Genomic DNA, 27557 nt, shown 5'->3' on the forward strand with positions numbered 1-27557 from the left:
AAACAACTCCATGAAATGAATCCCAGTTTCAAAAAAGCTTAAGGAGAAAAGGTTTGCAATTTGCATCACCTCTTGTTCTCGTTAGTGAGAAAACCAAGCGGAATTTGAATTATATAGAAATAGGATGTGCTTACTCCGTTTGATCATTCAAAGCAGTGTTGCACACCACTAATTGGCCAAATGTTAACAAACCATTCAATTTGAGAACCTCTTGTAGCCATTTGCATCCACTTTGGGCAATCTATTTATGACATATGCAAATATGGGAATTCCTCTCTGCCTCGACAAACATCATTTGTCTCATCCCCACTCATCCCACATTCCCCCTCCCCTTCCATCTCCTAGCATCCTTCCTTCCTCTCATTTTCATTTCCTCATTTTACCCTCCACTCTCCCTCTGCAATGTGGACGGAGTCATTATATGGCACCTTATGCTGGATGTGAAGCCTGGTGTTGGCTTAATGGTTAAGGTATCTGGGGTTAAGATCTCAAGGTCCTGGGTTCAAGCCACTGTCATGCTGTTGAATTAACACCAGGAGGGTTGTCTCAGCCTGTCATTCCTTCTGAGGTTGGCAAAATGAGTACCAGCTTACTGTGAAGAATGAGCCATTCGAGTATCCAGCGTCGGAGTGGCGACCCATCCAGGATTGTACCCATTAGCCTAGGAAACTGCTTTAGCAGCCCAATGCATCTGAAGATGCAAAATGAGTGGTCTTCTTCTTCTTATTATGCTGGATGTGAATTTTTTTATAATCTTTTTTTTTTGAAAGATTAAACATTTATATATTTTAAAATCAACACTTACCCATCCCCTCCACACCATCCCCTGTACTGTTATCTTTTTATATATTTTCATATTTATTTTATATGTTTATATATTTTATATATTTTCATGCATGCTCCTTTTGCTTGCTAAAGATTCAATTGTCAGTCAAACAGTCAGCGGCACAGGAAGCCTCGTGTGCATAACACTAACAGCTGTTTCTGTTTTTCTTCAACTGTGATATCCAAGTCTCATGGAGGGGCTTTGAATAAATCACATGCAGGGCAAAGACATTATTTGGCATCAGCATACTTCTTCAGGAAGTACAAGGACATAAGTAGACAATTCCCATATTGCATATGTGATTTGAATCTATGTCTCCTGGATCATTAGCCAAGAATTCAGGTGGGAACCCTTATAGGCCAAAGCACTTCGTCTTCTTCTTTAATGGTCACAATTATTCCCACGTTCTTATGGGTTGGCTGGGGGGAGTTTTTGTCCCAAGTCTTTCACGAACCAGTTGGCCAGACCTGATGCTCAAGTCGTTAAGGCAGGGATTTGTTCTTGGTTCCGGTGATAGCTTCCTTATTCTTCGCGAAGGACACCATGAAATCTCTAAAATCCACCAACTCATGCCAGCAGACGGGACATCAGTTTAAACCGCAGCAATGAAGCTACTTGCTTCCGCAGCAACCTTTCATATTGTTTCGACTTTTATCCAACACTATGCGAACCAAAATAGCACATAATCTACAAAATGAGGTTTAAAAGGACTTCTGGGTAATGGTTTTAATCCAAGTACATTTTGTTGATTATTGGAAATGAAAGACATGTATATTGTGATGCCACATTCTTCACTCCAAGTCTCCAAGGGCATATAAGATCACACTTACCATGATAAGAAAATGAAGGAGGCTGACACCCGGCTTGTTTCCTCGCACTTGCTTCAGCTTGGACAGTGTACTTACATGGAAACCGGATGCACCACCCATGTAGTTGCCCTGTTGAGGCACGCAAAGGGTGAATATTAAAATGACATCGCCAGGAATTGAAGTCGTTAAGAGAAAAGCAAATACAAGAGTTTCTCAATATATAAGCTGCGGTTGAAATACAAATTTTGTAAACTCAGCATACTAGTGCGGTTAATACTCAAGGTTGTTTAATAGGTGATATTGCATTTTCAGGCCTTTGGTGTGGTTTATAATAAAAAGATGTAGTTGGAAAGTTGCATTATATTGGAGAAAAATATAAATAACTTCATTACCTTTGGAACCACTCGGCAATTATATTGTTCATAAAGTACAATTGCCTTAAAAATACTCTGCTCATGGAGTAGACATGTTACTATATCATTAGAACCCTCACCTCTATTGTCTTCTCTAACATCCTCCATCAGTGAAGGATAAATTGCTTCAGGGAAGTGTCTTGAGCCCACCCAGTCTTGTTCTTCATTTGCATAAAAGACCTCTCGGATGCTCTGGAAACCCCTCTCTTCCTTTTACATATGTCTATTAATTTCTGTTCAGTACTCTCGTCACATTGACTGGTCATAATCAACTGCATCACTCTCTGCTGATCTGGAAATTATGAGATGCTCGTCTAATAAATGGAACACGTCTTTCAGTCCTGGCATGGACTGGCAGGATAGCCTAGACCTAGAGGTAAACGCACTCGCCTTTGAGTTCCCTCGCCTGGATTTGAATCTCAGCCGAACTATGCACGCTCGTCCCGGTGTTTTGCATGCAAGGTGATACATCAATATGTGCGCCGTCACTCTGATGGATGTTTAATTGGGCATCTCATCTGGGAGTATTAGTTGGCGGATATTTAAAATCCCATAGTGTCCTTCACAAGGACTAGGTGAGCATTGTGATGCCACATTCTTCACTCCAAGGGCATAATCACTCAACATCGGAACTTCAAAAATTCGAAACTTCAAAAACCAGAGACTTTCAAAACCGGAGACTTCCAAAACCGGAGACTTCCAAAACCAGAGACTTCAAAAACGGGAAACTTCAAAAACGGGAAACTTCAAAAACGGAAACCTTCAAAAACGGGAAACTTCAAAAACGGGAAACTTCAAAAAGGGAAACTTCCAAAACGGAAACCTTAAAAAACGGGAAACTTCAAAAACGGGAAACTTCCAGAATTGGAAACTTCCAGAATCAGAAACTTCCAGAATCGGAAGCTCCCAGAATCTGAAACTTCCAAAATCAAAGATTTCCAAAATTGGAGATTTCCAAAATCGGAGACTTCCAAAATCGGAGGCTTACAAAATCAGAAACTTCCAAAATAGGAAAGTTCCAAAATCAGAAACTTCCAAAATAGGAAACTTCCAAAATTGGAAAGTTAAAATTTTAACTGAGTCACCAAAAACATGTAAGGTCAGTCAGTCCAGGTAGAGTTTATCGGAAACAGTTAATGTGTTTCTTTCCGCACCAGGGAAAGATGATCCATCTTTTTTATGGATATCGCCCCAGACAAGGCATACAGGTAAGGGGCTAAAACAACGTCATTAAAACAAATATGGTCAGCCGTGGTTAATACATGAGTGTGGTTACTACATGTACAGGTGGTTTCTGCTGTATCGATATACACGATGCGGATTATATTTGATTCACTATCTAATACTAGTGAGGTACCTGAGGTACCCGTGCTACGCATGGGTGGAAGGCCAGAAGCAAACAGACAATGCAGAAACGGCAAATGCTAAAGCATGAAACCAATAAATTCCACATTCCTGCAGCACCTTCAGTCGCACGTCAGACATGGACAGCAAGTTCGTGAAGGACTTCCATGAAAAATGTACACGTTCGCAAACAAATGGGTACGTTTGTTCCATACCCAGTCAATGGCGAATCTGCATATGGCGATCCGCGAATTTCACATTTAGAAAGTAGAAAACGTCACTGCATTTCGTCATCCTCATCTGTCATGATCTCTCTGACTCTCTTGAAAATTCCCTCTATCTCTTTGCTGATGACTCGACTCTCTGTCGCTCCATTCTTCATCCCTCAGATCTGCAGTCTGCAGCCTCCTCACTCTCTGCAGACCTGGAAAAAATCACAGACTGGGCAAACAAGTGGAACATGTCTTTCAATCCTGACAAATCTCACACTCTTACGATGTCTCTCCGAAAAGACCGACTGGACAACCCTCCCATCCACTTTCTGAATAATCCTCTCCAAGAAGTTCTGTCACTCAAGCTTTTGGGTCTCACTATCTGCCATGATCTTTCCTGGGAAAACCACATTTCAAATCTGGCCTCCAAAGCCAGTCGCCGACTGGGCATCCTCCGTCATGCGAAGTCCTTCCTTGGCACACCTGAGCTCCTCACCACATACAAGGCTTTCATCCGCAGCTCAATGGAATACTGCTCTCCCCTCTGGGCTGGTGCTCCTGCCTCACACCTAGCTCGTCTTCACGCTGTTGAAACCAAAGCATTCAGAATCATTGGAATCTCCCGCGATGAAGCTAACTCCAAGGGCCTCTCACTCACTCACCGCAGGCAGGTTGGTGGTCTTTCCGTCTTCTACCGACTCCTCTCTGGCCTTGCTCCCCCCCCCCCCCAGCTCTCTCTGGGCTCTGTCCCGCAAATATTCCTGCAGGTCGCACAAGATCTGCCTGCAACCCTCGTATGGTAAAACTGCCAAAATCAAGACTCTCTGCTCACCTTCACTCCTTCATTCCTCTTTTCTCCCGCCTCTGGAACAAACTCCCTCACTCTCTTCAATCCCACTCCACCCTCCAGGTCTTTAAAACAGCTGTTCACCACCATCTCTTCTCTTCCCCCATCCAAAACTTTGATCTTTTCTACCCCCGCTAATTTCACCCCAATTCCACTTTTTTGAAATACCAACTTCTGTCCTGGAAGTCCTTGGTGTCCTTGTGTTTTATACTTCTCCCGCCCACCGCCCCCCCCCTTCCCACACCTCCTCCCCCCAAGCCCTCTCCCTCCCACACATCTCCCTGCTCTCAAATGTTGTGTTTGTGTGCTTCCCCTTCTCTCCCCATCTTGTCTTCCGCTCCCTCTTTTTATATATTTTGTTTGTCTGGTTGATTTGTTTGTGAAGTAAATGTTAGCTCTTTCACGAGCCTCGATTCAGTATACAAAAAAGAAAAAAAGAAATCCACTTGAACTCGATGTCTCTTTTTTCATTCGAAACAGCATAACTCCAATCACAAATTAAAAAGCAGTAATATAAAAAATAAACTTTTAACAACATTCATGACATAAACAAATATTTAAATCCTGATGTGAAGTTCCGTACGGTTGGGTGAATACAATTACGAATTCAAAATCGTAATTGAATTCACTCAAGTCCAATCATCAATTGATACTTCAACAAAATACTGTTTTAAATGACGGTTTTATTTGGATATTATCAAGCCAGCTCATTGCCGTAATCTGTCCACTTCCGCATTCGCAGCAGCTTCGTAATGCATCAGGATTTTCCTCAATTCCGCAATGAAATGTTCATGAAATACTGTTCAGCCGTTTTTAATTTTCATGTCATGTTCTTTTTGTGAATGTTGGTGAAATTTTCCCGGTGTGTACCCTGGTTAGAATAGGTACACCGTATCGCTGCGTGTCGTAAGAGGCGACTAAGAGGGTTGGCGTCAGGAAGGGCATCCGGCCATAAAAAAAAAAAGCCTCAAAAAGAGAACCATGACAATTACAACTACATATGGGCAGGGTACAGCCCGAAGTGGAGATCGGTTTCTGAGGTTTGGGACATGGAATGTAGGGACAATGACAGGGAGATCAGGAGAAGTGGTGGAAGTGTTGATCAGAAGAAGAGTGGACATATGTTGTGTGCAAGAGACGAGATGGAACGGAAGTGGTGTGAGAATGGTGAAGGGTAGGCAGGGACAGAAATACAAGTTTGTGTGGCACGGGTGCCTCGAGGGCATGAATGGTGTTGGTGTCCTGTTTTCTGAGGAGTTTGTAGACAGTGTGGTGAGTGTGAGTAGAGTGAGTGATAGGTTGATGATGGTGAAAATGATGATTGGAAAGCTCTTGGTGAACATCATCTCAGGATATGCTCCGCAGGTTGGTCGGAGCGATGAAGAGAAGGACAGGTTCTGGTGTGCGATAGAGAAGCTGATGGAAAACGTGAAAGATGAGGAAGTTGTTGTGGTAGGAGGAGACCTAAATGGACATGTGGGAAGGAGTATGGACGGTTTTGAGGGAGTTCATGGGGGTTACGGATATGGTGTGAGAAATGGAGAAGGTGAAAGGATTTTGGAGTTTGCTGATGGAGCTGATTTGTTGATTTGTAATACTCAGTTCCAGAAAGGGGATAATAAGCTTGTTACATACACGTCAGGTGGGTCAACGACAACCGTTGACTATGGATTGATGGTGCGTAGGCGAGATAGGGGGCACCTCCAGGACACAAAGGTGATCCCAGGAGAGGAGGCTGTTTCACAGCACCACTTGGTTGTCTGCGACATAAGGGTGAAAGGTGCGAGGTGAGCTCGGCGCGTGATGTACCAACCGAGAATGAAGGTGTGGTGGTTGAAAGAGGTGACAGTAAGGGAGGCATTAAAAGAGAGGCTGAGTATGGTAGAGGATGATGTGGTTGAGCTTGAACGTGGTTGGATGTCAATGAAAGATAGTCTGTTGGGAGCCGTTGGTGAGGTATGTGGATGGACAAATGGACCACCGAGGCACGCGGAAAAATGGTGGTGGGATGACGAAGTTGGAAAGAGGATTGACGAAGAGAGGAAGAGGTTCAAGGAGTGGCATAAGGCGAAGGATACGGGAGCAGAAAAAGCAGAGCATGAAAGTTATAAGGCAGCCAAGAAGGCTGCAAAGAAAGAGGTAGCAAAGGCGCAGGAGGCATGTCGGAAAATGTTCGGAGAACGCATGGATTCGGAAGAGGGTCAGAGAGCGGTATTCAGGATTGCAAAGCAGATAGCAAAAGAGAGGTGTGATGTGATGAGGGTGAGTTGCTTGAGGATGAAGTGGGACAAATCGTTGTGGACCCAGATGGAATTAAAGGAAGATGGAAAAGATATATGGAAATGCTGTTGAATACAGAGAATGAATGGGATGGCAACATAGAGAGTAACCCAGTTTTCGGACCGGCAGAGAAGATAACTGAGGAGGAAGTTGAGGAAGCGATAAAAGCAATGAAGAGTAGAAAAGCGGGAGGGCCAACAGGAGTTGTGGGAGATATGTTGAAGGCAGCAGGAAGTTGGGGTGTGAAGAGAATGACAGAGATCTGTAATCTGGTGGTGAAAGAAGGCCGCATTACAGTGGATTGGGAACTGAGTACCCTCGTCCCTCTATAAAAGGGGAAAGGTGACCCTCTGGAGTGTGGCTCGTACCGAGTGATAAAGTTATTGGAGCATGGAATGAAGGTATTGGAAAGGGCGTTGGAGAGGAGGACAAAGAAGAAGGTGAAGATCGACAAAATGCAGTTTGGATTTATGCCAGGAAGAGGAACGACAGACGCGCTCTTTATTGTGAGGCAGTTGCAGGAGAAGTACATGGAGAAGAGGAAGAAGTTGTTTCTTGGGTTTGTTGATCTGGAGAAAGCATTCGACAGGGTTCCACGCAAAGTATTGACATGGGCAATGAGGAAGTTATGAGTGGAGGAATGGTTGATCAGAGTAGTGATGGCAATGTACAAAAGAGCACGCACAGCTGTAAGGATGAAGGACGGGAACAGTGGTGAGTTTGAGGTGAAGGTGGGAGTGCATCAGGGGTCGGTACTAAGTCCACTACTATTTGTAGCTGTGATGGAGGTGCTGGCTCAGAACGTAAAGGAGGGTTTTCCGTGGGAGTTGTTGTATGCAGATGATCTGGTGTTGATTGCGGAAAGTATGGATGGACTGAAAGAAAAGATGAACAAGTGGAAGGAATGTATGGAGACAAAAGGTCTGAAGGTGAATATAGGAAAGACGAAGGTGATGGCAAGTGGTAAAGCATGTGGCGAGGTGGAAAGAACTTGGAAGTGGCCCTGTGCTGTGTGCAGGAAGGGTGTCAGAGTGAACTCCATTCAATGTACAATTTGCGCTGAGTGGGTTCATCAAAAATGTAGTGGTCTGAGAGGGTCATTAACCAGTGTGGCAGCTACATTCAAATGGAAGGCGTGCACAGAGGGAGCTGCAGATGGAGGAAATGTTGAGTTGGATCTTGGAGATGGCGTGAAGCTGGAAGGTGTGAAAACATTTTGCTACCTCGGAGACATGCTGAATGGAGAAGGTGGATCAGACTCGGCAACGGTTGCTTGAGTGAGATGTGCATGGAAGAATTTTTGGGAACTGAGTTGCGTGATGATGAGTAGGGGAGTGTCGTTGAAGCTGAAGGGAAAGGTGTCTGCTGCATGTGTGAGAAGGTTTATGATTTATGGGAGCGAGACATAGGTAATGAACGTAGAGCATCAACGAAGGCTGGAAAGGGTGGAAATGCGAATGGTTCGGTGGATGTGCGGAGTATCGTTGAGAGAGAGGAAGACAAATGATGAATTGTGAAAGATGATGGGAATAGAGCCTGTGATTGATGCTGTGAAGAGGAACAGGTTGAGATGGTTTGGTCATGTGTTGAGGAAGGATGAAAGTGACTGGTTGAGAAGAGTGATGGAAATGAATGTAGAAGGAAGTAGAGGACGGGGAAGACCGAGAAAGACTTGGCTAAAGATGGTGGAAGAAGAAATGCGGGCAAGGGGGTTAACAAGGAGAGATGCAGAAAATAGGGCAAAATGGAGAACATTGTCATGGGGACCGCAAGGCTAACCCCCACTCTTGCAGGGAAAATTGCTTTAAAATGCATGTTGTTGTGTTGTTCTTTTGGTGAATTATCGTAGGATTTTACTGCAGGGGTTCCAGGAAATCGTTGCGATCGGTGCAGCCATTTTTGCGGTACCCGGGACAATAACGTTATGCGGGAGTCCAAACCTGAAAATGCTGGAGAGCAAAGCTGAAATTGGAAAAACAATATAGCCAATTTTACTCCAGGGCGTCCCAGGATTACCCACCCAAAATATTGTTGCGATTGGTTCAGCCGTTTTTGCGGTACCTGGGAACAGACGGACAGATGGACAGACATTTGGTGAATTATAGTAAGATATATAAAGCTCATTCTAAACACTCACTGACTCACTGATATATTAATGTTCGGTACCTTCCTGGTGTTGTCGAAAGCTGAAATTTTGCATGACGATTTTGCGATTTCGCAAATTTTGCAGCAAAGCCGATACACCAGGAAAAATCACCGACCCGTCAGAAAGTGTCCATAGAACAAATAGAACAACAAAATAAAGTAATTTCAAAAATAACAAAATAAATAATGTTTGGTTCAGTTCACGGTTCCTAACAGCAAGATCACATCCAATCAATTTTTTCTCCGAGGATTTCTCCTATATAGAAAGAAGCAACACTCGTAGAATGTAGGAATGTAGAAATTCAACTGATACCTCTAAAGAGAAGAAAACTGTGTCACTTATGGACACCCAAATTCAGATACAGTATCGGTCCCTCAAATCAATAACTGAGACTATTACTTCACCATCTCAAAGAGTCCACACATATCTTTGAGTTTTGGATAACACAGGAAGTTTTGATCGTATTAAATACAAACTTACAAAGTTTAGGAAATTCCCCACTTCCAGCACAAGCATGCAAAAACGCTGCAATCTTGTGCTGTTCAGCAAATCTGCAAGAGATGGATTCATATTTTTTTAAAATCTTCAATAAGTGAACAGATCGTTCATACTCTGAATGCACCTACAAACTGCTCATGTTGTTTTCAGTAATTGGTTCAACAAAACGCGGCATAAGGCAAACTCACCGCAGCAGGCTAAAAGTATACTGTCGACCTGTGGTCTCAGCTTTGCAAGAATGGAGTTTGCTTCACTGCAAAGCAGCAACGCTTCGAGACGTACCGTGTAACTGTAGAATATTGTGGGGGGTGAGGAGGTGGAGGTGTGGGGTGGAGGGGGGAAGAGGTGGGGGATAATTTAACAATATATTTGTTTCTTGCTTTTCTGTTTACTATTGCATAGTATTTCAAACTACGACAGACAAAAAAACCTTTTAACTGCGTCCGATGCTAACACATGGAGGACATCTCTCTTCCTCTATTTCTCCGTCCATCTTTTACAGCTTCCATATCTCCGCAGTATTTTAGATGTAATTAATCTTGTCAATTGACATCTCCTGGACATCTCCATAGATCCAAGGCTTTCCTTGAAAATTAGAGACACTCTCAGTCTACATGGCCGTTGTGCGTTGTGGCTCAATGGAATACTGCTCTCCGCTATGGACTGGTGCCCCAGCATTACATCTGTCTCTCCTGCATTCTGTGGAATTTATAGCTCTCAAGGTCTGTTGCTGTCACACCACAGGCAGGTCGGTGGTTAACTGTTTTCTCCTGTCTATTCTCCAACATCGCTCCCTCCGCTCTCTCTCAGTCATCCAACCGTCCCTGGAGACTCCTGGATGCATGTTTTCTTACAGTAATCACTTTATGGTTAAACTTCCAAAATCCAGGCTGACTGCACACCTCAACTCCTTTGTTTCTCACTTCTCCAGGCTATGGCATCACTTTCAAGAGGCTGTTCTGTCTCACTCTTCCCTCCAGAACTTCAAGGAAGCAGTATACTGCCATCTCTTGTCAACCCCAATTCTGGCCCATGATATTTGTTACCCCCATTAACCTTTCCTAACTCAACAACTTTACTTGCTACTTCCAGTTACCTTCCCTCCTCCGTCTATTATTTTCCTGTTCGTCCATTCCCTTGACGGTTATCTAACTGAGAGTTCTACCATTCTTTTCCATGAACCTCGTTCCTGTGAAAAAAATAACAAAACAATTTGTTTGATCATACGACCACATATATCATTTTAGAAGTGCTTGTTTATTTGTTTGTGGGTTTGTTTGTTTGTCTTCTACGCATTCTGCTTGGAGAGAATGAGTTAAAAATTGGTGGCACTTAGGGTGTGCACAGGAAGGTTTTAAGTGTCAAAAAAAAAATCATATCCCTGGTATTCATTTTCTATTGTAAATTTGTGTTGTATAGCGTCACCTGGTGGGAGCTGTTATTACAATTCATAATAAAATGCTCATGTATCAGGTTTCCTTCAATATCCTTGCATAAATGTTTAAAATTGCATCCTTCTCTATCCAGCAAGAAGACAAATGAAAAATCACTCGTAGAGCGACACTTGGCAAAAGAGAACAAAGTAAAATGGCACTCAGTAGAGCATCCTTTTGACCTCACAAATAATTGGTGGTTGAATTCAGTGACCTGATATGCTAATCGTCTTCAAATTTTAAATTAATCGGATGAAAATTGACAATTTTAGAAATTCGGCCTATGCTATCCCAAAAATAGTTGCTGTTTGAATTCAGTTAGCTGATATGAAAATCCTATTCAGACTTCAAGTCAATCGGATGGAAATTAAGGATTTTAGAAATTCAAAAAAGTGGTTGACCTTTGGCCTATGTTGACCTTTTGGCCCATGCTGATCTCAAAAATAGTTGGTGGTTGAATTCAGTAAGCTGATATGTAAATCCTATTCAAATTTCAAGTCAATTGGATGAAAATTGAGGATTTTAGAAATTCAAAAAAAGTGGTTGACCTTTGGCCTATGTTGACATTTTGGCCTATGCTGATCTCAAAAATAGTTGGTGGTTGAATTCAGTAAGCTGATATGTAAATCCTATTCAAATTTCAAGTCAATTGGATGTAAATTGAGGATTTTAGAAATTCAAAAAAAGTGGTTGACCTTTGGCTTATGTTGCTCTTTTGGCCGAAGCTGATCTCAAAAATAGTTGGTGGTTGAATTCAGTTCGCTGATATGTAAATCGTATTCAAATTTCAAGTCAATCGGATGAAAATTGAGGATTTTAGAAATTTGAAAAAAGTGGTTGACCTTTGGCCTATGTTGACCTTTTGGCCTATGCTGATCTCAAAAATAGTTGGTGGTTGAATTCAGTTCGCTGATATGTAAATCGTATTCAAATTTCAAATCAATCGGATGAAAATTGAGGATTTTAGAAATTTGAAAAAAGTGGTTGACCTTTGGCCTATGTTCACATTTTGACCTTTGGACTTCAAAATATATATGATTTTGTCGGATCACGAACTCTACCATTTGGTGACGTTTCGTGAAGATCAGTTTAAAATTGTGACCTGTAGGCAAGTATAAGTGAGCGGACAGACAAACAAACACACACAAACCGGAGTGATCAACATACTTGTCAAAAACATTTTTTTTGGCAAGTAAAAAAATAGATGTCTCCTCGTTCCACCTAGCACTCTAAAACTTCTCTACTTTGGATCAATTTTCATCTTGTTGGTAAACTACGTAGTAACTACCATCGAACAGTATACGAAGTGATCAATATATCAACAACAACAACAACAACAGGCATTTTAAAGGCCATTTTCCCTGCTAGAGTGGGGGTTAGCCTTGCGGTCCCATTGACAATCTTCTCCATTTTGCTCTATTTTCTGCATCTCCCCTTGTTAACCCCCTTGCCCGCATTTCTTCTTCGACCATCTTTAGCCAAGTCTTTCTCGGTCTTCCCCATCCTCTACTTCCTTCCACATTCATTTCCATCACTCTTCTCAACCAGTCACTTTCATCCTTCCTCAACACATGACCAAACCATCTCAAACTGTTTCTCTTCACAGCATCAATCACAGGCTCTATTCCCATCATCTTTCACAATTCATCATTTGGCTTCCTCTCTCTCAACAATACTCCGCACATCCAACGAACCATTCGCATTTCCACCCTTTCCAGCCTTCGTTGCTGCTCTACGTTCATTACCCATGTCTCGCTCACATATATCATAACACTTCTCACACATGCAGCATACACCTTTCCCTTCAGCTTCAACGACACTCCCCTCATCATCAGCACGCCACTCAGTTCCCGAAACTTCTTCCATGCACATCTCAATCCAGCAACCGTTGCTGAGTCTGATCCACCTTCTCCATTCAGCATGTCTCCTAGGTAACAAAATGTTTTCACACCTTCCAGCTTCATGCCGTCTCCAAGATCCAAGTCAACATTTCCTCCATCTGCAGCTCCCTCTGTGCACACCTTACATTTGAATGTAGCTGCCACATTGGTTAATGACCCTCTCAAACCACTACATTTTTGATGAACCCACTCAGCGCACATTGTACATTGAATTGAGGTCACTCCGACACCCTTCCTGCACATAGCACATGGCCATTTACCAGTTCTTTCCACCTCACCACATGCTTTACCACTTGCCATCACCTTTGTTTTTCCGATATTCACCTTCAGACCTTTTGTCTCCATACATTCCTTCCACTTGTTCATCTTTTTCCTTCGATCCATCCATACTTTCCGCAATCAACACCAGATCATCTGCATACAAAAACTCCCATGGTAAACCCTCCTTTACGGTCTGAGCCAGCACCTCCATCACAGTTACAAATAGTAGTGGACTTAGTACCGACCCCTGATGCACTCCCATCTTCACCTCAAACTCACCACTGTTCCCGTCCTTTGTCCTTACAGCTGTGCGCGCTCTTTTGTACATTGCCATCACTACTCTGATCAACCATTCGTCCACTCCTAACTTCCTCAATGCCCATGTCACTACTTCACGTGGAACCCTATCGAATGCTTTCTCCAGATCAACAAACCCAAGAAACAACTTCTTCCTCTTCTCCATGTACTTCTCCTGCAACTGCCTCACAATAAAAAGGGCGTCTGCCGTTCCTCTTCCTGACATAAATCCAAACTGCATTTCATCAATCTTCACTTTCTTCCTTATCCTCCTCTCCAACACCCTTTCCAATACCTTCATTCCATGCTCCAATAACTTTATCGCTCGATACGAGCCACAGTCCAGAGGGTCACCTTTCCCCTTGTATAGAGGGATGAGGGTACTCAGTTCCCAATCCACTGGAATGCGGCCTTCTTTCACCGCCAGATTGCAGATCTCTGTCATTCTCTTCACACCCCAACTTCCCGCTGCCTTCAACATATCTCCCACAACTCCCGTCGACCCTCCCGTTTTTCTACTCTTCATTGCTTTAATCGCTTCCTCAACTTCCTTCTCGGTTATCTTCTCTGCCGGTCCTAAAACTGGGTTCCTCTCTATGTTGCCATCCCATTCATTCTCTGCATTCAACAGTATTTCCATATATCTCTTCCATCTTCCTTTAATTCCATCTGGGTCCACAACGATTTGTCCCACTTCATCCTTCAAGCAACTCACCCCCATCACATCACATCTCTCTTTTGCTATCTGCTTTGCAATCCTGAATACTGCTCTCTGATCCTCTTCCAAATCCAAGCGTTCTCCGAACATTTTCCTACATGCCTCCTGCGCCTTTGCCACCTCTTTCTTTGCAGCCTTCTTGGCTGCCTTATAACTTTCATGCTCTGATTTTTCTGCTGCCGTACCCTTCACCTTCTGCCACTCCTTGAACATCTTCCTCTTCTCGTTAATCCTCTTTCCAACTTCACCATCCCACCACCATGTTTCCGAGTGCCTCGTTGGTTCTTTTGTCCATACACATACCTCACCAACGGATCCCAACAGACTATCTTTCATTGACATCCAACCACTTTCAAGCTCAACCACATCATCCTCTACCAAACTCAGCCTCTCTTTTAATGCCTCTCTCACTGTCACCTCTTTCAACCTCCACACCTTCATTCTCGGTTGGTACTTCACCCGCCGAGCTCTCTTCGCACCTTTCAACCTTATGTCGCAGACAACCAAGTGGTGCTGTGAAACAGCCTCCTCCCCCGGGATCACCTTTGTGTCCCGGAGGTGCCCCCTATCTCGCCTACGCACCATCAGGTAGTCAACGGTTGTCGTCGACCCACCTGACGTGTACGTAACAAGCTTATTATCCTCTTTCTGGAACTGAGTATTACAAATCAACATATCAGCTCCATCAGCAAACTCCAAAATCCTTTCACCTTCTCCATTTCTCACACCATATCCGTAACCCCCATGAACTCCCTCAAAACCGTCCATACTCCTTCCCACATGTCCATTTAGGTCTCCTCCTACCACAACAACTTCCTTATCTTTCACGTTTTCCATCAGCTTCTCCATCGCACACCAGAACTTGTCCTTCTCTTCATCGCTCTGACCAACCGGCGGAGCATATCCCGAGATGACGTTCACCAAGAGCTTTCCAATCATCATTCTCACAATCATCAACCTTCCACCCACTCCAGTCACACGATCTACAAACTCCTCAGAAAACAGGACACCAACACCATTCATGCCTTCCGGGCACCCTTGCCACACAAACTTGTATTTCTGTCCCTGCCTACCCTTCACCATTCTCACACCACTTCCCTTCCATCTACTCTCCTGCACACAACATATGTCCACTCTTCTTCTGACCAATACTTCCACCACTTCTCCTGATCTCCCTGTCATTGTCCCTACATTCATGTCCCAAACCTCAGAAACCGAACTCCACGTCGGGCATCAGACTTTTCGTTGTCATAAATGGAGTGATTTCCACCCTATCGAGCGGGTTCCCCACATTGAGTTTTGACGAGAGGGAGTGGGGTCCCCCACGGGGTACTTCGGGCTGTACCCTGCCCATATCTAGTTGTAATTGTCATGGTTGTCTTTTTGAGGCAATGTTTTATGGCCGGATGCCCTTCCTGATGCCAACCCTTTTAGTCGCCTCTTACAACACGCAGGGATATGGTGTACCTATTCTAAACCGGGGTACACACCGGTAGGTGTAGAAGTAGAAGGGATCAATACATCGAGTGCTTGAAATGAACTTGGAGCTTTGCTAAACAGACGAATCGCAAAAAAAGGTTTCATTCTAAACAGATCCTTATTCATTATTGACATCAATCTCAATGGTCTTGCCGGCGAGGTTTTCATTTATTCGCAGCTGTGCACACTCTCCATCGAAATCGAAGTTAAGTAATTGTTCCCATTTGTATTTTCGTTATAACTGTATTTATTTTATGGTGTTGTACGTATCGTGTGTCCCGAGGAAGATTTTCGGTGCAAATCTTTCGTACCTGTATCGAAAATCGTGTTAAATCGTGCCGTGTCTTTTGAGGCCTTGTACAGTGTACAACCTTGAGGCTTCGTTTTCCTCTCAGCGATGTGTCTTTTGAGCTCCAATAACTTTCATTCTCTGCTTTTCCCAGTCTTTTCACCCCATAGCCTACTTCCTTGTTTAAAATCAACTAAAAAAAAAACAAAAAAAAAACATTTCCTCCTCTGTTCTTATTCTTTGTTCTCATTCGTTTATTTGTTCTTATTCGTTCGTTCGTTCTTCGAACGACGTTCACTGTTATTATTGTAACTGGAATAACAGTTATTACTGTTCACTGTTAACGTTCACTGTTATTAACCTTATAATGTTTACACTTTCCCCTCAAGTTCTGTATTTCGTCATATATTATAACACCTTTTTCTTCTTCTTCTTTAAAAGGTTGCTTTCGACTTGCTCACAAAATCTATTCATCCCAAAAAAAAATTCCATCTCTTTCAGTGCCTCTTTTCTACATTCCCTAAACTCTCCTGCACTCTATCCTCCCTCCAGCGTCCTTAAACGTATTTTTGACTTGAAGGTCACAAGAAACTCATTTTGCAATAAATGTTCGTTTCCCATTAATCGTACACTTTCTAAAATCCAATCTCACCCCTCCCCTCCAAATCTTCCCCATAACCCCTCCCATCCAAATCTTCCCTATCACCCCTCCCCTCCAAATCTTCCCCCTTGCCACTCCCCTCCAAATCCTCCCCATCACCCATCCCTTTCAAATCTCCCCCCTTTCCCCTTCTCTCTTAAACTCCCCCCACACCCCTCCCCTCCAAGACTCCACTCGCCCCTCCCCTCCTTGACTCCCCCCTCACCCCTCCCCTCCAAATCTCCCCCATATCCCATCCCTTTCAAATCCCTCCCCTTGTCCCTTCCCTCCTAAACTCCCCCCTCGCCCCTCCCCTTCAAATCTCCCCACCCTCATTTCTTCTCAATTTCCCCCCTCTCACTCCCCCTTCTCAAAGCATCCTCCCCACTTCTTCCCTCTTCCAACTCTCACCTCCATCTCCCCCAACCTTCTGCCTCGCTCTTCCCCTTCCTCAAATAACACCTCATTGTGCCTCACCCAATCACCATCAAACCTTTTGTCCGCCCCATCCTTCCCTTTCTCCGAGCTATTCTGAAATCTCTGACACACCTTCAACAGCTCTCCCTACCTCTTCCACCTCTTCCACATCTTACCCTACCCCTCCTCCCCCCTGTTCTGTATCCGATGCTCCCCCTTCCTCTTCATTGACGGTATGGACCTCAAACATCCGGGGCCTTCGTTCAAACTCAACTGATCTCTCCATACAGGTTGCTTCTGTCAAACCAGACGTGATCTGCTTAACAGAAACTTTCCTCCTTCATGATGTCTCTGATTCCTTAGTATCTCTCCCGGGTTACTCCCTCCTCCGGTATGATAGACCTGAGCCTCGTCCTGGAGGTGGGGTTGCTATCTTTATCAAAAACTCTCTTCCTCACTCGCCCTGCACTGCACTCTCTCCACCTCACCCCCAGGAATACCTCTGGCTACGGCTTCCCCTTCGCTCCCACCTCTTGTTCATATGTGTGTTGTACCGTCCACCAAACAGTAATGACTCCATCTACATCTCGCTGTCTGATAATATGGACCAACTTCTGTCTACTCATCCGAACTCTCTCTTCCTCATATGTGGTGATTTCAATTGTCACCATGCCAGTTGGCTGGGTGTGGGTACCACTCTCACCAGCCATGGCTCCTCAGCAAAGGACTTCTGCGACTCACTGGGACTGACACAATCTGTCAATTTCCCAACCCGGATCGCAGTCAATGGAGCATCTTCTCTTCTGGACTTGGTTATGACTAACTTCCCTGAAAATGTCTGCTGCTCTTCTTCTGCTCCAATCGGCTCATCTGATCATGTGCTTGTTAAAGTGGACATCTCTCTGACCATTCTCAGGGAGCCTCCTCAGCGTCGACGAGTCTGGCATTTCACTCAGGCCAACTGGCACGGTCTTCAAGCAGCCATCAATCATCTGGACTGGTCTCCCATCTCTACCACCTCTGACATCAACTCATCCTGGGAATTCTTCCAAAGTAAATTGCTCTCTCTCATGCACAGATTTATCCCATCTCGTCTTCAGTTGTCATACCCTTCCTCCCGTCCATGGTACACAGAATCTTGTGGTGAGGCTGTTGCCCAGAAACAACTTGCCTTCGTCTCCTGGAAAGGAAATCCAACGGAAGGAAATCTCATTTCCTTTCACAAAGCCCAAAACAAGTGTGTGTCCACCCTCAGGAGAGCCAGGAAACAATATCTCTCCGTTCTCAAGACCGAACTCTCTTATCTGTCTCCCTCTTCCAAATCCTGGTGGCGTCTGGTCAAATCTGTTTCTGGTGTTTGTTCCCCCTCCATGCCCTCCCTTACCTCAAACGGCTACACAGCTGACTCCGCACGTGAAAAAGCTGAATGCCTCAACTCTGTGTTTGCCTCTAAATCTTGTGTCCCAAACCCATCCCTCTCTGTACCCACCGTACCCAGTCGTACCCAGCTGCTCCTGGACTCCGTGTCCTTTCCTCCTGACAAGGTGGAAAAGTTTCTGTCAACCCTTGACTCTGATTCTGCAACTGGACCTGACGGCCCACGGGTCCTAAAATCCCGTTCTTCCGCTCTTTCACTCCCTCTCTCTGTTCTCTTCACCCTCTCTTTTGCTCAAGGTCAACTGTCATCTGCTTGGAAATCAGCCAACATCACCGCTTTGCACAAAAAAGGTGCAAAAACAGATCCTAGCAACTACAGACCAATCAGCCTTCTCCCAATTATCAGCAAAGTCATGGAATCCATCATTGCTTCAGAAATGAAATCTTTCCTCTTCTCCAATGGCTTGATCTCTGATCATCAATTTGGTTTCAGACCAGGTCACTCTACTCTGGACATGCTGCTTCTGCTGTCTCAACAATGGATGGAGGTCCTCAATGCCAAACAGGAAATTAGAGCTGTCTCCCTCGACATATCACGTGCCTTCGATATGGTCTGGCACCCCGCTCTGCTCACCAAGCTCTCCTCCTTTGGTATCCATGGAAATCTCCACGCATGGCTGGCAGACTTCCTCTCTCGTCGTAGTCAACGTGTGGCCCTGAATGGGTTTCTCTCATCTCCTCTTCCTGTTCAGGCTGGAGTTCCCCAAGGCAGTGTTCTGGGCCCTGTGCTTTTTCTGGTCTTCATCAATGATCTCTCTGACTCTCTTGAAAATCCTCTCTATCTCTTTGCTGATGACTCCACTCTCTGCCGCTCAATTCCTCATCCCTCAGATCGGCAGTCTGCAGCCTCCTCACTCTCTGCAGACCTGGACAAAATCACAGACTGGGCAAACAAGTGGAACATGTCTTTCAATCCTGACAAATCTCACACTCTTACGATGTCTCTCCGAAAAGACTGACTGGACAACCCTCCCATCTACTTTCTGAATAATCCTCTCCAAGAAGTTCTGTCACTCAAGCTTTTGGGGCATCACTATCTGCCATGATCTTTCCTGGGAAAACCACATTTCCAAGCTGGCCTCCAAAGCCAGTCGCCGACTGGGCGTCCTCCGTCGTGCGAAGTCCTCCCTTGGCACACCTGAGCTCCTCACCACATACAAGGCTTTCATCCGCAGCTCAATGGAATACTGCTCTCCCCTCTGGGCTGGTGCTCCTGCCTCACACCTAGCTCGTCTTCACGCTGTTGAAACCAAAGCGTTCAGAATCATTGGAATCTCCCGCGATGATGCTATCTCCGAGGGCCTTTCACTTACTCACCGCAGGCAGGTTGGTGGTCTTTCCGTCTTCTACCGACTCCTCTCCGGCCTTGCTCCCCCAGCTCTCTCTGGGCTCTGTCCCCCAAATATTCCTGCAGGTCGCACAAGATCTGCCTGCAACCCTCTTATGGTTAAACTGCCAAAATCAAGACTCTCTGCTCACCTTCACTCCTTCATTCCTCTTTTCTCCCACCTCTGGAACAAACTCCCTCACTCTCTTCAATCCCACTCCTCCCTCCAGGTCTTTAAAACAGCTGTTCACCACCATCTCTTAACTTCCCCAATCCAAAACCTTGATCTTTTCTACCCCCGCTAATTTCACCCCAAATCCACTTTTTTGAGGTGACTTTTGTCTTCTTTCCTGGAAGTCCTTGGTGTCCTTGCGTTTTATACCTATCCTGCCTCCCACCAGGCCCTCTGCCTCCCACACATCTCCCGATGTCCCTGCCCTCAAATGTTGTGTTTGTGTGCTTCCTCCCCTTCTCTCCCCATCTTGTCGACCGCTCCCACTTTTATATACTTTGTTTACTTGTTTGTTTGATTTGTTTGTTTGATAAATGTTAGCTCTTTCACGAGCCTCGACTCTGTATACAAAAAACAAAAAAAAAACAAAAAAAAAAACTCGATCTACCAAATGGCTTTTCACTGTCCATTGCGTTACACAAAATCTGTGGAATGCCACCTTACCTTGGCAAAGTGATAAGATGCTGATAGAAGCTTTCTGCGTTTCCAAGCTTCTTACCTTCGTCAACAGATTTGAGCATCTCTATCTAGAAAAATGAGACACACAACGCAAGTTAAAGTCAAAATAAGAAGATGTCATGCAGAGCACGATACTTGAAAAATCCACCCCTCCCCCCCCCCCCCACAGCCCCCCAAGAACATAAAGTTGCCATGGATACATCAAATTGTCCATTTCGTTAAGACTAAAATTGACGACCTTAATCAAAGCTCGAGTCAATCGGATGAAAACTGATGATTTATCAGATGAAAATTGATGATTTGGGAAGTTTGACCTTGAGTTGACCTTTGACCTCAAAAATAGTTGGTTTCCCAATTTAGTGACTCAATATGCAAATGATGTTAAATTTACAAGTCAATCGGATGAAAGTCGACAATTTTAGAAATTTGACCTCAAGATGACCTTTGACCTCAAAATCAATAGGCTTCTTCCCTATGACCAACTTTACCATCTGGTGAAGTTTCGTGAAGATCCGTTTAAAATTGTGACCTGCAGGCGATTGACAGACAGAATAACGCACAAGATCAACCAATATATTTGAAAAATCTTCGATTTTGCAAGTAATAAGCATCTAAGGGGGTAAGCGGCGTGGAGTTGTTTTGCGAAAAAGCCCTCTACCAACTTCCTAAACTTGATAGCCTCTTCAGTTACTATTTTGCAGAGGAGCTGCAACCTGTCATGGCATCACCCAAGCAAGCCAATTAGTGTGCGAGAAGTATAATGCTCAGATAGACATGCCGAGCATCTTGGTCTTGCCATCGTCATCACCATTAGATCAACAGAGAGACCACCAACCTGTCTAATATGTGAAGGTGATAGGCCCTGAGATTCAGCTACATCGTGGGAGATTTCAATGTTATTGAGAAGGCCTTGGTGTCCATGGCATCAAGATGATCAACAAGGAATGAGGCAGGAGCACCAGCCCAGATGGGAGAACAGTACTCCACCAAGTTGCAGATGAAGGCCTTGTAGGTAGATAAAAGTTCAGATCTGCCAAGGAAAGACTTTGCACAGTGGTGGAAACTGGCTTGGGAAGCCAACTTAGACATGTGGTTTGACCAAGAAAGATTATGGCTCATGGTGACACCAAGGAGTTTGAGTGACTGAACTTAGTCAAGAGGATTAAGGAAATAGATTGGAGGGTTCATTAGTTGGTTCTTTCGGAAACACAAAGTGAGAGTGTGAGATTTGTTGGGATTGAAAGACATATTCCAAGTGTTGGACCAGCTTGTGATTCTATCAAGGCCTGCAGAGTTGGAAGAGACTGCTGCCTGGCTATCTGAAGGATGAGGTATGTTATGGTAGAGTGTGGAGTCATCGAAGAGATAAAGAGGATTTCCCAGAGAGTCAGAGAGACCATTGATGAAGATTAGGAATACGAATGGGACCAATGCATTAACTTGGGGCACTCCAGCCTTGACAGGGAGAGGAGATGAATGGAACCCGTTGAGAGCCACACGTTGGCTACAAGGGCGGAGGAAATCAGTAAGCCATGTGTGGAGGTAGGCCTCAATGCCGTAAGCAGAGAATTTGGAGACCAAGACAAGGTGAAGCATGCTGAGGAATAGGCGGCTCAATAAGGCCCTGCATTACAGGAAACAAGCCGCCTGGGGAAATAACCTGCATCACGTAGTCACAATTTGAGGGTCAGGAGACCATTACATTGCTCTTCTGCACTCGACTGCTGAAAAATGAAGACCGAAGTGTCCTCGCCATCGGCAGTGAATGCAAATGATTGGATCCTTTGACACATTGGTGGGAAAATGTGCAACAATGTTATAGTGTTTCTCACCATTAGTGGACTTTCAACGGCATCTGCTCCAAGTATGGAAGGTCGACGGTACAATTCTGAACCTGGCAGTCATACCAAGCATCATATAATTGGTATGTAACTGCTTCCTCTCTTGTTTCTTCACATTTAGGCAATATAGCATAAATATAGGCCCCATGGTCGGCATACTGAGGTAGGGAAAAGGGGCGATGGAAGAGGAGTGGGGTGAGATTTATCTTTAATTCCCCCACTGAATGCGGAGAGAAATGTGACGTCACAGGAGCAAGAGTGCTTTGGGAAGTTGTATCACTTCCCGCAAAGTCACAAGCAGTGTTCAACTGAAGAGAAGTCCAGTTTTGTCCAATGTCTCTGTCTCCATGTAACAACTTCTCCAAGAGCTTTAAAGACTCATCATTGATGTAATGACTGGAGCATCCACCCTGAGTCCCAGCTGAGTCATTCCAAAGACTTTAAAATTGGCACATGCTGCTTCCTTGTTGATGCTCAAATGTAAAAAGAATAGAGTATAGACAAACAGCCATCAGTTGGAAACCACTGCACAGGCCTGATTTGCCTAATGGCCTCCTCCTGTATTGAAGCTCCTTGTAATGGCCTTTACAACCACTGGGCCCGCCTTCATGCACGGTGTGTCCCTCTCATGGCCCACCCACTGCCAGTTACGTTCGCGTCTCCACTATTATAACCTGTAAAAAATATGGCGTCAAAATGGCGACATGAAGTCATGGTGACATCAGTTTATTTGGCAGAGATCTCCGCTGACATCACAGGCACTGACGGGACCCAGTGAAACCCTAACATCAACATGCCAGTCGGGTCTGCAACAAACAAAGGAATTTGCTAGGAGTGTAGGAGACTGCTAGACCTTGAAAAGCATAATATACTCTTCTTCCTCTCTCTTCTTCTTCTTCTTCTTCTTCTTCTTCTATTCATCGTCTTCTTTTTATGCAGTAAGTGAAAACAGGGCAGATAGCCAAGTCAGGAGCATTTGAGCTCACTTGCCCCAATTCAATGTTCAGATGAGTTGGACTTTATTTTTAAAAAAATACTTTGCCAGTATGGATCTGGGATCAGCAGAATAATTGACGACCTTTTCCAATACATACTAGATTATTGATGATAAAAATCCAACTGCACATCGCATGTATGCTCTTTTCCTGGGAAAATGGATTGCTTTGGGTCTCCTGGAAATTTGCCCCAGTAAGTGGTGTCGTGGGATGGCACAGGGATGGTGGGTGGCATCAGCTCCTACTTTTCCAAAATCCCTTTGCTTTGAACAGCGCTCAGGGACAAAATGCATCGGCAGGCCAGAGCTTGATTAGGCTCAGCATTGGACAACCGCTATCGATATCTCACCAGAAGTGACAGAGGACAGATCATTTGACTTGTATTGAAGTACAATGTTGAGTCACAGTCACTCAGCTATATTGTTGTGAATAAAGCAATTTATTTAATACGTATGCAAATATTGTAGTATTTGAGACCGTTTCTCCCCCACCTCCAGAAATACATTTTAATTTCCTTCCTTAGGCCCCTTATTCGCATCTCCTCCCAAAACATATTTCTATACTCCTAGAGAAAAGTGAACCTTACTTCCCTACCCATCCCTACCCTCCTTTCTGTCTCATGTCATCTCTTTCCTTTCTCAAGTTGGTCCACCCCACCCCCGATAACCACTGCTCGTGCAACGTGCATATATATCTATCTATAATTCCAGTAATCTCTGTGTGTATGTCTGTATGTTTGTCTGTGACCGCTGTTTCTCGACAACTACCGGTCCGATATACTTGAAACTTGCCAGGTATATTGCTGGGGACCCGAGGATGTGCCTTTTCAAGGTTTGAAATTAATCGGACAAGTAGTTACCGAGCTATGGCGATTTCTTTACCAAACTCCGCAAGCCGTTCGCTTTGGACCAAACCATTCCATGTAAATAGAGGGGGGGGGATTGTCACCGTACTCGCAAGCCGTTCGCTTTGGACCAAACCATTTCATGTAAATAGAGGGGGGGGATTGTCACCGTACTCGCAAGCCGTCCGCTTTGGCTTTGCGAATGGACCAAACCATTTCATGTAAATAGAGGGGGGGGATATAATTTTGTACGGGCATGCCCTAGTATATAAAACACAGTTTGTGTGTGTGTGTGTGTGTGTGTGTGTGTGTGTGTGTGTGTGTGTGTGTGTGTGTGTAATGTTACCGATAGACTCCTAAACGGAGAGGCTCACGTGCTTGATATTTGGCATAGACATGGCCATTGAGTCTGGGAAGAACATGGCCTACCTAAAAAAAATTATTTCATAATATTTTTTTACCATATTTTTACCTCAGCGCATTTCAGCGAGGAATATTATACACGGAATCTGAGCCGGTGGCAGAGCAGCGCACTGATTCGCTCAGAGCGATCACGTGATGTTCCATCCCCGCCGCCAGACCATTGAACATAAAACACAGTTTGTGTGTGTGTAATGTTACCGATAGACTCCTAAATGGAGAGGCTCACGTACTTGATATTTGGCACAGACATGGCCATTGAGCCTGGGAAGGACATGGCCTACCTAAAAATATTTGACGAGATCCATATTTTTTATTCATATTTACCTCAGCGCATTTCAGCGAGGAACATTATACACGGAATCTCAGCATGTGCCAGAGCAGCTCGCTGATTCGCTCAGAGCGATCACGTGATGTTCCATCCCCGCCGCCAGACCATTGAACGGAAAATATATCGAATCAATGACCATTGCCATTCACACCACATAGGTGGAGATGCAGCTACCGGGCGCCATCTTGGTTGGCACTCCATGCTGTGCGATGGTGATTTCCGTCACACGTTTGCACGTAATTCAGAGCGAAAAGCGATTGCGTTTTTTCACCTTTTGTGTGATCGTGTTTTGTGTCGATTTTGTGCGATATGAATTAAACGTCTTTGAAACAGCTGTGAAACGTCTTTCCACAACCCTTCCGTAACCGATTGGAGCAGTTTATTGCCGCTCAAAATGGCATTTTAACGGTTGTCTGCCTTTTAAAATCTGGGACACGTTCAAAACAAACGAGATCCGCGAAGCGAGTTGGTCGAGTCGTGTTAACCAAGATGGCGACACGGCGGCTACACTTTTCACGGAATATGAGCGTTCTATATACTTTCAATTCAGTGCACCACACTCGCTCATGTACTTGATTTGTGGCATAGACATGGCCATTGGGCCTTCATGGTGTAATTTGTGCGAGGCTTTTGTCCAAGTGAGCTTGAGTCGAGAGGGCAAATGTACGGGTTGAGAATGTACGGGTCTCCCTTCCTCCACCCGACAACGCCGGTACTGGAGGGTGTCACAGGATCGGTGAGTCTCCAAAATCCGCTTTGTGCTGTTGTCGCGAAGATGCTGGACGATGTCGCGATTGTTGTGCTGCTCTCTTACCATGAGAACTGCAACGTCATTGTTGACTGACCCTCCCCTTCCTCCCCTCCCCCTCCACCCCTCTCCCCTCTCCCCCCTCCCCCTCCATTCTCTCCTCCCCCCTCCCCTTCACCCCCTTCCCCACCCCCCCTCCCTCCACTCCCCCCTCCCCTTCCCCCCCTTCCCCTTCCCCCTCCACCCTACCCCCTCCCTTCCCCCTACACCCTCCGCTTCCCCCCTTACCCTCCCCCTTCCACTCCCCCCTTCCCCACCTCCCCCTCCCTTCCCTCCCCACTCTCCTCCCCCTCCCCTCCCCTTCCCCCTCCATCCTCCCCTTCCCCCCTTCCTCCTCCCTTCCCCCTCCACCCTACCCCCTCCCTTCCCCCTCCACCCTACCCCCTCCCCCTTCCACCACCTCCCCTCCCCTCCCCCTCCTCCCCCTCCTCTCCCATCCCCTCCCCCTCCTCTCCCCTCCCCCTCCCTCCCCCCCGTTTCCCTCCTCTCCCCTCCCCCTCCCTCCCCTCCCCTTCCCCCTCCCCTCCCCTCCCCCTCCCGTTCCCCTCCCCTCCCCTTCCCCCTCCACCCCGTTTCCCTCCCTCCCCCGCCCGGCAATGCCGGGTACTTCTGCTAGTATGTAATAAATGTACAGCATCTATTTTTCGAAAGTGACTAATTGCAAGCATCATCAGGGCAGTCCAAACAATGAAAATTACCACCGGCAGAAAGATTTAAGGAAACGAACATGATGAATCCAAAAACGTGGCACAACACTTCCTTTTACCGTATCACACTCGTACCTCGTCCTCCTCTGGAAGCAATTTCAAAAGCTGTTTCAGCTTTTCTTCATCTAACTTTTCCTTGTCACCTCTTCTTATCATTTCGATTATTTCGTCATTGGAACTGAAACACAAGTTGTTTTACAAACCATGAACCAACAATATGTAGGCCTAAAATAAACAAATCATACGACCGATCCCCCATGTAATGTTTAGATTTCTCTCTTCTAACACACTACTGGAAGTGTCATTGATATTGACAATTAAAATGCTTCTTTAGTTGTCAATAAAGACTTATAGGCCCTCTATATATTATCGTGTCAGAGGACCAGCTATCGCTCGCGCTATGTGCGGGGTATTTGTACAACCCCCAACAAATGGCCGAAACAATGGTGAATTCATTCTTCATTTACCATTTACGATCCCCCAATAAATAAAACGAATATGGCAGGATGTACTGTCTCAGAGATGTATGGACTGATTTTGTTCGTACTTGACACAAAGACAATACATGACGATATACATAAGCACATCATTTTGTTTCGCAATGCGATCAAAGATGGCCGATTGGCGGCCATTTTAGTTGCAAAAATCCGATGTTGAACACGTCCTCAACCATTTCTCGGACATGCATTTACCGATGTTGATCGAACTTGGCACGCAGATAATGAATGATGGCTTACATAAGCACGTCATTTTTTTCTAGATGAGATCCAAGATGGCCGACTAGCGGCTATTTTGTTACTCAGACGTGCCCCCAACCATTTCTCGGACATGCATTTACCGATGTTGATCGAACTTGGCACGCAGATAATGAATGATGGCTTACATAAGCACGTCATTTTTTTCTAGATAAGATCCAAGATGGCCAACTGGCGGCTATTTTGTTACTCAGACGTGCCCCCACTCATTTCTCGGACATGCATTTACCGATGTTGATCGAACTTGGCACGCAGATAATGAATGATGGCTTACATAAGCACGTCATTTTTTTCTAGATAAGATCCAAGATGGCCGACGGGCGGCTATTGTGTTACTCAGACGTGCCCCCAACCATTTCTCGGACATGCATTTACCGATGTTGTTCGAACTTGGCATGCAGATAATGAATGATGGCTTACATAAGCACGTCATTTTTTTCTAGATAAGATCCAAGATGGCCGACGGGCGGCTATTGTGTTACTCAGACGTGCCCCCAACCATTTCTCGGACATGCATTTACCGATGTTGTTCGAACTTGGCATGCAGATAATGAATGATGGCTTACATAAGCACGTCATTTTTTTCTAGAT

General features: G+C 45.0%; 1 protein-coding gene across 10 annotated transcripts in view; it reads right to left on the reverse strand.

The window, feature by feature from the left end:
- The window catches only part of INF2 (inverted formin 2), a 125110-nt gene that overhangs the window by 11073 nt on the left and 86480 nt on the right, over nucleotides 1–27557 (reverse strand). For 7 of the 10 annotated variants that reach the window (XR_013622378.1, XM_068107081.2, XM_068107078.2 and 4 more), the window contains 5 exons: nucleotides 26287–26389; nucleotides 20251–20333; nucleotides 9564–9664; nucleotides 9358–9428; nucleotides 1657–1764 (listed from right to left, as the gene is read on the reverse strand). Coding sequence is in view for 8 of the 10 variants with exons in the window: in XM_068107081.2 (XP_067963182.2) it covers nucleotides 1657–1764; nucleotides 9358–9428; nucleotides 9564–9664; nucleotides 20251–20333; nucleotides 26287–26389 (466 nt within the window). In the remaining 2 variants the exon portion in view is untranslated. Of the gene's footprint in view, nucleotides 1–1656; nucleotides 1765–9357; nucleotides 9429–9563; nucleotides 9665–12352; nucleotides 12736–20250; nucleotides 20334–26270; nucleotides 26390–27557 lie in introns of those variants that run through there. The other 3 variants (XR_010983280.2, XM_078771684.1, XM_068107082.2) reach the window with 3 other exon arrangements.

Source organism: Myxine glutinosa, chromosome 2 (genome assembly GCF_964187855.1).
Source record: "Myxine glutinosa chromosome 2, kmMyxGlut1.1, whole genome shotgun sequence".
In the NCBI taxonomy this organism is placed as follows: Eukaryota; Metazoa; Chordata; class Myxini; order Myxiniformes; family Myxinidae; genus Myxine; species Myxine glutinosa.